This window comes from Notamacropus eugenii, chromosome 5 (assembly GCF_028372415.1).
Source record: "Notamacropus eugenii isolate mMacEug1 chromosome 5, mMacEug1.pri_v2, whole genome shotgun sequence".
NCBI classification, from domain to species: Eukaryota; Metazoa; Chordata; class Mammalia; order Diprotodontia; family Macropodidae; genus Notamacropus; species Notamacropus eugenii.
Window position 1 is genome coordinate 71,968,401 of NC_092876.1, and position 11,169 is coordinate 71,979,569.

General features: G+C 43.7%; 1 protein-coding gene across 1 annotated transcript in view; it reads right to left on the reverse strand.

Annotated features, from left to right (window-relative positions):
* MATN1 (matrilin 1) overlaps positions 1–10,764 on the reverse strand; it is a 50,695-nt gene extending 39,931 nt beyond the window's left edge. The window contains exon 1 of the mRNA XM_072609631.1: positions 7,607–10,764. Coding sequence (XP_072465732.1) covers positions 7,607–7,850 — 244 coding nt within the window. The 5' untranslated portion in view covers positions 7,851–10,764. The remainder of the gene's footprint in view (positions 1–7,606) is intronic.
* Between the last annotated feature and the right edge of the window lie 405 nt (positions 10,765–11,169).

The window sequence follows — 11,169 nt, forward strand, 5'->3', positions numbered from 1 at the left end:
TTTCAAATCTACCTTTCCTAATCTCAATCTCTCTAATGACCTCCAATCACACATCTCCAACTGCCTTTCAGAAATCTCAAACTAGATGTCCAGTAAATATCTTAAATTCACTATGTCCAAAACTGAGCTTGTTATCTTTCCTACAAATCCTTCCCCCTTCCTCCACCTTCCTTAGTACTGTAGAGGGCAACACCATCCTCCAGTCCCTTAGGTTCACAACCTAGGAGTCATCCTTGACCCCTAACCCTTTTTTATCACACATATTCACTCTGTTGCCAAGACCTGTCAATTTCACCTTTGTATCATCTCTCCAATGTACCCCCTTCTCTCCTTTGACACTGCCACCACTCTGGTGCAGGCCCACATCACCTGACTTCTCAATTACTGCAATAACCTGCTAGTGGGTCTTCCTGCCTCAGATTTCTCTCCATTCCAATCCATTCTCCATTCAGTCAGTCACTAAAGTAATATTCCTAAAATTCAGGTTTGACCATGTCACCCCAACTCATGTACATACTCAGTAAACTCCAGTGGTTCCCTATCAACTCCAGGAGCAAATACAAGACCCTTCATAACATTGCCCCTTCCTCCCTTTCCAATCTTCTTACACCTTACTCCCCAGCATATACTCTTCAATCCAGTGACACTGACTTCCTTGCTATTCCTAAAACAGCACACTCCATCGCTTTAGCTCCAAGCATTTTCTCTATTGTCCCCCATGTCTGAAATGCCCTCCTTCCTCATCTCCACCCACCAGTTTTTCTGGCTTCCTTTAGGTCTCATCTTCTCCAGAAAGCCTGTCGCAACCCCTCTTTATTCCAGTGCCTTCCCTCTTTTAATTATTTCCCATTTATCTTATACATAGCTTGTTTGTGTATACTTGTTTGCATGTTGTCTACTCTCATTAGATTGCAAAGTCCTTGAGGACAGGCACTACCTTTTGTCTTTTGGTGTCCCTACCATTTAGCACAGTGCCTAGTACATTAATAAAATTAATGGTAATAATAAAATTGATAAAATTTATTGATTGATGGACAATAAAAAAAGCACCTGCAGATGGAAATGGAAACTGAATATAACTTTAAGAAGGCAATGATCCCCAGACCCCAGCAGAGAACTACACTAAAATGTAGGAACTTCATTAAAACATTATACAAAGCAAAGCAAATTATTTGGGCCAAGAGTTTAGAGGTATGCCTTTGTCCTATATGGTTGACCACCTCTGTACTTTAAGTCTGAACCTCCTCTACAAGGGACAGGGGGTGTGTGTGTGTCTGTGTGTGTCTGTGTGTGTATGATGATGACGACGATGACGATGACAATGCATCTTCTGGTTTAGAAGGATTGGATTATAACAATTGTTCTGGCTGTAACTTCTCAGTGAACATCTTTTTTTCTAGAAGCTAATGTTGTTCAATCATGTCAGTCATGTTTGTCCTCCTCATGACCCCATTTGGGGTTTTCTTAGTAAAGACACTGGAGCGGTTTGCTATTTCCTTCTCTAACTTGTTTTACAGATGAGGAAACTGAGGCAAACAGGTTTAATGATTTGCCCAGGGTCACATAGCTATTATTAGCTATTATATATTAGCTATTATTAGGTCAGTTTGAACTCAGGAAGATATCTTCCTGACTTCAGACCTGGAATTCTATCCACTGTGCACCTGGCTGCCCTCAGTTAATAGCGTTCTACTCGTCCAGGGGTGGGGAACCTGCATATTTGAGGCCCCGCCTTTGGACTATTCATTGATATTAGAGATCAAAAAGCATACTAGATTAGGGCCCCTGGAAACACAGTACTAGAAACCCCAACAACTAAGGAATTAATTCTAAAATCCTGAGGCGATCACTAGTCATTGCCCTCTGGGGACCCAACCTGCTAATGCCCAAGGCAGTTAGGAGAGTGAGCCCAGAGGAAACACTACAAACAGATAAGTAAATGCAAGATAATTTGGTAATCTTTACTGGACCTTCCAGCTGGGCCATCTAAATCAAGATAAGTACGTGCTTTATCTTCTCCCACTGATAAATGGTGTTCACTTTGACAAAGTGCTTCTGAAGGAGACAGGGTCCCCAAGCCTCTCCTACTCCTCAATTATTCTCTAAGCTGGAGGTCTATGGTAGGACCCAAGACAGTCCTTGGCTGCACCAGTGAGGTTCAAATGAGGGTTAGTAACGGAGATTAGCCTTTGGTGTTTTCCCCAAGGAAATCCTGAAACAGGACAAGCAGAAATAATGTGAGCCAATCTGAGTGATTTCTTCCCCTTCCCTCCTCCAACATAGGTATTAAAGGAGATTTATTTTCTGCCGTGGGCAGTCCACAGACAAAGATCTATTGGTGGGCATGGCAGGATTGCCGCCTATGAAATGGAGCATTCAGCTCTGCCCATAAATGGAGGCTCTATGGCAGTTCTCGAGAAGAAAAATATAATGTTTCTCTGTGTCATTTTTCTTCTAATTAGTATTGAAAGATAAATATGGTACAGGTAAATTTTTAGGAACAGAGGTGGGTCCTGGAAGGCAGAAAAACAGCACCAGAAATCTTCAGTCCAAGAAGGGAGAAGAGGATGAAGGAGGAACAGACCAACTTAGAAATTAAGCCTATATGTTGGAAAAAATAAATAAACATCTGTGAATTCAAAATAGGAAAGCTTTCACCCCTTGGACTCCAAAAATTAGAACAGTACGTACAGTATTGACAGAGGGGGAAATGAACTTAAGATCTCTTTTCAAGTCTGCTTCTATACTCGACAGGCAGTGTATTAATGGATTCAAACTCCCTTGGCAGGCCCCTGGCTGTTCCTTCTCCACATTTCACACGACTGGGATTTCCAGAAAATTAAGAGTTCATTAACTGAAAGCAAGCTCAGTTGCAATGTAACGCACTGAGATTCATGTCCAATCTGGACCTGCAGGCAAGAAGCTGCCTCAGGAACCATGAAGGTAACAAAGAAAAACTGGAGGTGCCTTCCGATTCTTTCAAACCAAAATGGACTAGACCCAGGCTAGAGCCAGGTTTCATCCGTCCTGACTTCCTCTCACACTTTGACCAGCGCTGTGGTTCCCTCCTACTCCCCACAAATGAACACAATCCCACTGTGGTATCTCCCAGGACCACACAAACACAGCATCACTCCTTGGACCCAGACCTGAAAGAGCAGCTTGGGGGGGACACCTCCCCCTCGTAAATGAGGCAAAGGGGGGTGTCATCCCAACACTGCAGAGAGATCTCTGCATTATATGTTTCTGTGATAACTTCAAAGGGAGCGCAAGATTTCTTCTAACCAACGGTAATCCCCACTACCCAAAGCAGAGGCCAACCACCAGGCCAAATCATCAGGGTTGGGTGATTCCTACCAGTTTTCCAGGAGGACGAGCAGCTGATAATAGAAACCTGTTCTTGTTGTATGCCTAGAGTTTCTTCTCTTCCCTCGATCCTTGCTAGCTCTCCAGAGTCGATCGTTAAATTTTCAGTGTGAGCATTGACACCTCAGAAACCATAAATGCTACTAAACATAGCTTGACTAAATTGTTTTATTGATTGATAATTTTTCTCCTCTCCCCGTTTTAGACGATAATTGTACGTTGGCTTTTCCAGTGTTTGTTTCCCCAGAGATTTCCATTTCCACCAAAGATGATTTTGCAGGCTAGTGCATTTATTGATTTATTCAAAGTTCCAATAATGATGCTTGCCGTATTACTGAATCCATATTGATATATAGTCTAGCATGAGAACTATGGACTTTGCATGACTAAAACCCTGGCAGCTTAGCTGAGAAATACTCATATTTTCTTGCTGTATTTAAATAGACTTAGAAGACTCCTTGTGTTGTAAGATTCTTTTGTCCTTCAAGTCTGTACAGGAAGGTTTGTCTTTATGCCTTAAAACCCTTGGAGGCAGGTAGGTGGCACGATGGACAGAGCTCTGGGCTTAGAATCAGGAAGATTCATCTTTAAGAGTTCAAATCTGGCCTCAGACACTTACTATGTGACCCTGGACAAATCACTTAATTTTGTTTGCCTCAGTTTCCTCATCTGTAAAATGAACTGGAGAAGGAAAAGGCAAACCACTCCAGTGTCTTCACCAAGAAAACCCCAAATGGGGTCACAAAGAGTTGAAAATGACTGAACAACAAAATGTGAAACCCTAAGTAATCAACCCTTGGTGCTTAGTTTCTTCTCCCGGGACCCTCACCAGTCTTTGGTGTTTAGCTGATCTTGTTCACTGTTTTCTCTAACATGTTCTATTCATAGATGAGTTTTGACCCTCCCTACCTTGCCCTTCCAGTGGCAGGGAACCTCTGGGACAAGTCTGGAATGTGAACCCAGAAGATATCTGGTCCAGAGAACTCACCAGAAATTTTGGTGTCCCATGTGGAGAAAGGGACATTTTGTCCAGACCCCAGCTAGATGACCCTTTGTATTGCAGGGATCATGGAAGAATTTTCACACAGGACAGTTAGCCTCTCACCTGAGAGTAAAGAGTGTTTCTAAGTCAAACCTGGGTCCTAGATTTCTGTGGGGAAAGCTACAGATGACCTAGTAAGCTAGCTCTAGAGGGCTCAGATTTCCTTTGAAGACAGTAAGTCAGTTTTCTTTGCCATTTTTTTCCCATTTGGTTTGAAGGAAGCTATCCATCTGCACACATCCTTGATGAGTTAGTAAACAAGCAGTGATCTTTGGTGAACTTAAATTTTTTTTTTGTTTTATCTAATCTGTATAGCTTCATATAAGAGTACAACTGTGACTTTCACCTGGACCTGTGGGACTGTATAAGACTATGCCACTCTTTTCTGGATGGCACAGAAAAAGCAAGGGAAAAGTCAATACCATGTTTTCTGCAGAGCCCGAGGGCTGTTCTGAATTAGGATGTGAAAGATGCATTCAAAACAGCCCTGCTGATTGTCTGAGGAGGATAGTCAATTTTTTGAGGGACAGAGTGGAAGCTCTCTGAGAGCAAACCTGTCTTGTTCTTGCCTCTGTATCCTCAGTACCTAGCACAGCGCCTGGCACATAGTTACTAATTCTTATTGGATAAATGAACAAGTCCTTTCTATGGCTGAGCACTAGTTATTTGGAGGCAGGATTCTGATAGTTGAGGCATACAGTGCAGTGGATAGACATACTGACTTTAGCCCTGAAGTCAAGCAGACCTGGATTCAAGGCCCATACCTTCTGACATATATTACCTCTGAGTCCCTGTGAAAATCGCTTGGCCTCTTGATGCTCCAAGAAACTCCAAGACTAGGAATCATGGACAAGGTACTGACCTGCATCAATGTTAGCAGCCCGACCAGGGGCAGGATGCACAGAACTCCCAGAATTAGCATTAGAAGCCAAGATCATTGACAGAGATATCTCTCAGAGTGACCAAATAGCAGGGCTCTTTCCATTAGGTTGTAAGCTCCTTGAAGGCAGGAACTGTCTTGTGCCTCTTTTTGTACCCCCAGTGCTGAGCACAGTGCCTGGCACATAGTAGGCACTTGATAAATATTGATTGATTGATTATTGATTGATTGACTTCTCTGCTCCTGATTCCATCCTCTTTCCCTTTCCCAGACACCAATTTGTATACCCAACTACTTTGGCTTGTGGAATCTCATTCCTGGTTTCCACCTGTGCTTAGGTTCTCTAATACCTACTTTTTAAGCACAGTCCCCAGTACACAGTAAGCTCTTAATAGATGTTTTTTCTAACCATCTAAGCAGAGAAGTTTCAATTGGCACTGTGGACCTCACCCAACCTTGGTCCTCTCCAGATCCCATTTTCTTGGGTCTCTATGGGATCTTATGAAGTCCTAAGAAGTGACAGGCCCACACCTTCTGGATCAACATTTCACAGCTTTTTCAACATCAGACCACTGGCCACCCCAGCAAGCCTCCGCTGTAAGGGTGGATGGTCAAACCCACAGCCTGACCATGGTCCAGCCCTCCCCAAGGCCAGCAGAGGCACCCCGAGTGTTCCTGCAACCACACAGTCAAACCCACAGTCAGGCCCTTCTGCTGTGGTTGGGAAAATTAACATTCCAAATGGTCTTCCAGGGACCCCAACAGGAAACTCAGCCTGGGACTAATTGGCCACCAAGGTAGTTCAACTCTGGAGAGAAACTGAGGAGGAAGGAAGCCAGGCCATGGCCTGGTGCTATTTCATTCCAAATGAAGAGAGGTGAGGTGTTTAATATGCCTTGATACCACTCCCGAAGACTGGAGATGTTCTTGTTGGTGATATGTCAGTGGGCCAGCAGTATGAAGAGTTATAAATCTATTTCAGACACTCACTAGCTCTGTGACTGTAAGCAAGTCACTTAATCTCCCTAAGCCTTAGTTTGCTTATCTGTAAAATGGGAATAATAATCCTTGAACTACTTCCTTCCCAGGGTCATCATAAAGAAAATCTTCTGTAAATCTCAAATTTTCTGGAAAATACGAAAAGCTTTGTTTCTAGGACAAGTGCTGGAAGAGATCTCCAGAGATAAGCTTGTTCCCTCCTCTGACCTTAAGCGGTTGTTTTGTTGTTCAATCATTTCAATTGTTTCTAACGCTTTATGACCCCATTTGGGGTTTTCTCAGCAAAGATACCAGAGTGGTTTGCCATTTCCTTTTCCAGCTCATTTTACAGATGAGGAAACTAGGGCAAACAGGGTTAAGTGACTTGCCCTCAGTCACAGTTAGTAAGTATCTGAGGTAAGATTTGAACTCAGGTCTTCCTGGCTCCACTTCCAGTGCACTGTCCACCATGGCCCCTAATCAATCACCCATCTGGTTTATTGCCCTGGGTGCCCACTGTGGGCTATACCACTTTATGATCACCAGTCTAAATCATGAGAGGTTAAATAAAATACAAGTTCCTTGAGGGCAGGGACTCCTTCATTTTTATCTCTGAATCCAGTGCCTAGCATGGTGTCTGACCCACAGTCTCTGCTCGATAAAAGCTTGTTGACTTCTTGATTCAGCAGAGAAGAGAAAAGAATCCTACAGTTGTGCCCATTCTGCCTGATCTGGGTGTGAGTCAGACCACACACAGGGCACTGTATGCTCTTATGGTCATTTTGAGAAGGACACTGATAAGCTGGAGTAGCCTGAGAGGAGGATGACCAGGATAGTGAGAGGATTAGAAATCAAAGAAGCATTGTTGGCCCTGGAACAACCACAAAGAGTTTGGAGCTGAGGGAACTGAGTTCAAATCCTGAATCTGCCCTTTACTCCCTGAGTGCCTTCAGACTAATCACAACCTCTCCGTACCTCAGTTTCCTAATCCATAAAAGGAGGTAATGAGAAGTTCTTAACTTTTACTGTGTCATGACCTCCTTGGGCAGTCTTGTGAAGCCCTTGTGGACCCCTTTTAAAAATAAGGTTTTAATACATAACATAAAATACATAGAATAACAAAGGAAATCAATTATACTGAAAGACAATTATCAAAATATCATATATATTATTAACAATATGTATTATTAACATATAATATTTTATAAATATATGTTATAGGAGAGCCAAGGAAATGGCTAGTCTTGGAGGGAAGAAAACATAATATATCTCAAGTAAACCAGTTCAGAGGCTCCGTGCCTTGTAATGGGTTCCACAATTAGGGCAATGCTGTGTCTCACCTTTGTGAAGCCAGAACCAGATGACTGCACTGCTGTCCTCTTCACAGATACAGTCCACTATTGGCTTGTCAGTGATAGAAGAGACCACGTTGGGCTCCTCCCCAGTCCCTGGAGCTGCCTTTGGGGCTAGCATATTGTATGGATCCAAGTCATTCCTTGCAGCCATCATAATCTCTGTCTCTAAGTCAGTAGCCTGCTCCTCCTCAAAAGGGATACCTCCTCCAGTAGCCAAGGAATGAGCCATCACCAGAGCAGGGCCACAGGCCTCAAGGCTTGGACCTCCAGTGCCCCAGTGCCCCACAGTAACCTTAAAGCCATCACACCTTAGACAACTACTACCAACTGTCCAAAATATTTTTTTAAAAAATAAGTTCACCTATCCCAGGTTAAGATCACCTGACCTAGATGGTGTCTAAGGTTTCTTTGAGTTCTCAATCCATGGATCATAATTCTATATTCAGGGTTAATTCATGGCAGTCCAGCCAGCTTCCATTATTTGAAGGGCTGTGCTATCAAAGGTCATTATTAACTTTGTTCTGCTTTGGCCCCGAGGGCAGAATAAAGAGCCCCTGCCAGAAGATACAGGAAAGACCTGGGTTCAATAGGAAGGAAAAAATCCTAATAATAAGATCTTTCCAATCCAATTATAGTCAATATTCAGCAGCAGAGGGCAACTAGGTGACTCAGTATAAAGAGTTCTGGGCCTGGAGCCAGGAAGACCTGAGTTCAAATCCAGCCTCAGACACTTACTGTATGACCCTGGGCAAGTCATTTCATCTCTATATTGCCTTAATCCACTGGAATAAGAAATGGGAAACCACTTCAGTATCTTTGCCAAGAAAACCCTATAGACAGTATGGTCCATGGGATCACAAAGAATCAGGCACAATGGATAGCAATGTATGACAAGGCCTATTACAGGAGTGTGCTAACACTAGCTCCTACTGGCTAAGGAGAACCAACTGTAAAATTTTCAGTGTGAGCATTTATACATTGGAAATGAGCAACTATAAAGACTTGATTTATTGTTTTGTGAATCTCTAGACTTAAGAAAGTGATGGGGGAAGTGTGAATAAGGCAGATTAAACTTTTAAAATGTTTTCGTGATTGCATTTTTTTTTCCTGGAGAGCTGGTTGTTAAACATTTACCAAAACACTCCTTCCTATAGATCATCTCAGAAAGCTAAAGGGTCTATACTGACACGATTACTGTTCTGAGTGGCTTTCATATACACCTCCCCTGAAGTTATAATGATGATATTTCTACAGTGCTTTAAGGTTTACAAAACGATTAACAAATATCTCCTTTGATCTTCACAAGTGTGGAAGGGAAGTGCTATTATTAGCTCCATTTTATTTATTATTATTCTCATTTCATCTGACAGAAGAAGAAACTGAAGCAGACAAAGGTTAAGTGACTTGCCCAGGGTCACGAAGTCATTATCTGAGGCCAGACTTTCACTCGGGTCTTTCCTGACTTGTGGTACATCACTCCATTCACTGTGCCACCCAGCTGCCTCTAATGAATTGATGGGCCAGAATGGTATTAAGGATGCAGAGGGTAGAGACAGGGGAAAATATTGCCAATAAGGTAATTCCAACCCAAGTCACAGGACTTCCAAACTATATTTTTGCATCAGCATCTACTTGTTTCCTCAGCCTCCCCAGAAGGGTGGAGCACTATCTTGTTTGGTGATACTGAGCAGACTGCTAGATGATCCCTCAGAGGGCGCTGTACTCCAGGTTTCAGGCTCTGGCTGCACCTGTTTGTGGCTCATGTGGCCATCTCCAGATTCTGTGATTCCTTACAAGAAATCATGATAACCAAAAGGGTTCCCCACCACCCTGGGGTGTCACTTCCTGCACCAGATCTTGATGGGGAAACTTTTCATATGTTCCTTCTATCTTCAAGACTCTGTGTTGAGCACCGAGTCGACGAAGATAAAGAAGAACACAGTTCCTGTCCTCAGGAAGCTTACAGAGGGCAAATTACAACAATTAAATAAGTAATCAACTCCCTGGAATCAGCAGTATTCTGGAAGACCACTTCCAGAGGTGCTAGAAAGGGGATGCATGGGGGAGGGAGGTCGGATTAAATAACCTTAGCTAAAAACAAGCTTCCTTCTCTGATGGGAGGAGTGTGTATTATATCGTTGAATGCACTTATCACATTACTGTGTATTAACATTATCTGAGGGGCAGTTAGATGGTGCCATAGTGCCTGGAGTTTAGCAAGGCTCATCTTCCTGAGTTCAAATCTTGCCTCAGACACTTCCTAGCTGTGTGACTCTGGGCTTGTGTCCCATTCCTCTAGAGCTGTAATCAGGACATAGTACTTGGACTTTGCCCCCAGGAAGCCTAATTTAGAGAGAGCTGGCAGCATTTGCAGTCTTGAAAAAAATCATGAAAAAAATAACATTTTAATTCCTAGCTGGCAAGCCAGAACAGTTCATTAAAATGGCAATCTTCTAGATGCTGGATTGGGGTGAGCTCTTCCTGCCCAGCCCCCTCTGCCTCTTGCCTCTCAACAGAGGACACCTGAACAGACTGCAGTTTGTGGAACTTGCTTCAAGCATTTTTTACTGGATTGTGGGCTCACTGAAGGCAGGTCCATGCCATGCCCAAGTTTTGTCTCCTCCAAAGCCTAACATTCTGTTCTGTACATCGCGAGTACAAACCATAATATTGTGGATTTAGAGCAAGAAGGAACTTTGAAGATCACCCAGCCTAATCCCCTCATTTTTCAGAAGAGAAAACTGAGACCCAGAGTTAGGGATTTACTCAGCCAGAATTGGAACCTGGGTCCTTCTGTCTCCAAATCCAGTGATCTGGACACTATGCCATACTGCCTTTCTTAATTACTTTACCGTCTAAGATACCTCACCTGGTGCTCCACGTCCATCCTTCCCTCAGAAGGCTCGGGAAGAATGAATAGAATGATGGACTTCATTGCATTAAGATGTGGGTTCAAGTCCCTCCTCTAACGCATGGCTGTAAGACCTTAACCCTTCTGAGCCGGTATCCTCCTCTGAAACGAGCTACCGACCTCACAGGGTAGTGAGGCAATACAGGCAAAATGAGTATTCCCTTTGCCTGCCCCGCCCTCCCCCATTCCTTCTGAATGATCTCTGCGATCTATATGGGTACTTTGATGCCTAGAGGGACAGTCCTCAAACTTGATGGAAGGAAGTAATTTGAGGGTACCTGGCTTTCCCAAATGAGGCCTGGAGATTCCTTTTCCTTTTTCTTAGGGACTAACTGTTCTCTTCACTCTCCCTCTGGCTGCGCCCCTGTTCTCTGTGCTCTTGGATGAGGGGGAGGGAGGGGCTGACGCCGGAGAACCTCCATCCGAAAACAGTTCCTTTCAGTTAGTCCAAAAAGAGTGAAACCATCCCCCACCGGCCGCCATCTGCTAGGGCCACTTTCAAAGGAGGCTTGTATCAGCCTCAAACACAGCATTGATAGGGCCCCTGTCCCGCCTGGGAACAGATCGCGGGCAGCTTCCGTTTACCTTGGGCTGGCCAGCACCGTTCTAGCATTTCAGCAAACCGAAACTATTTCCT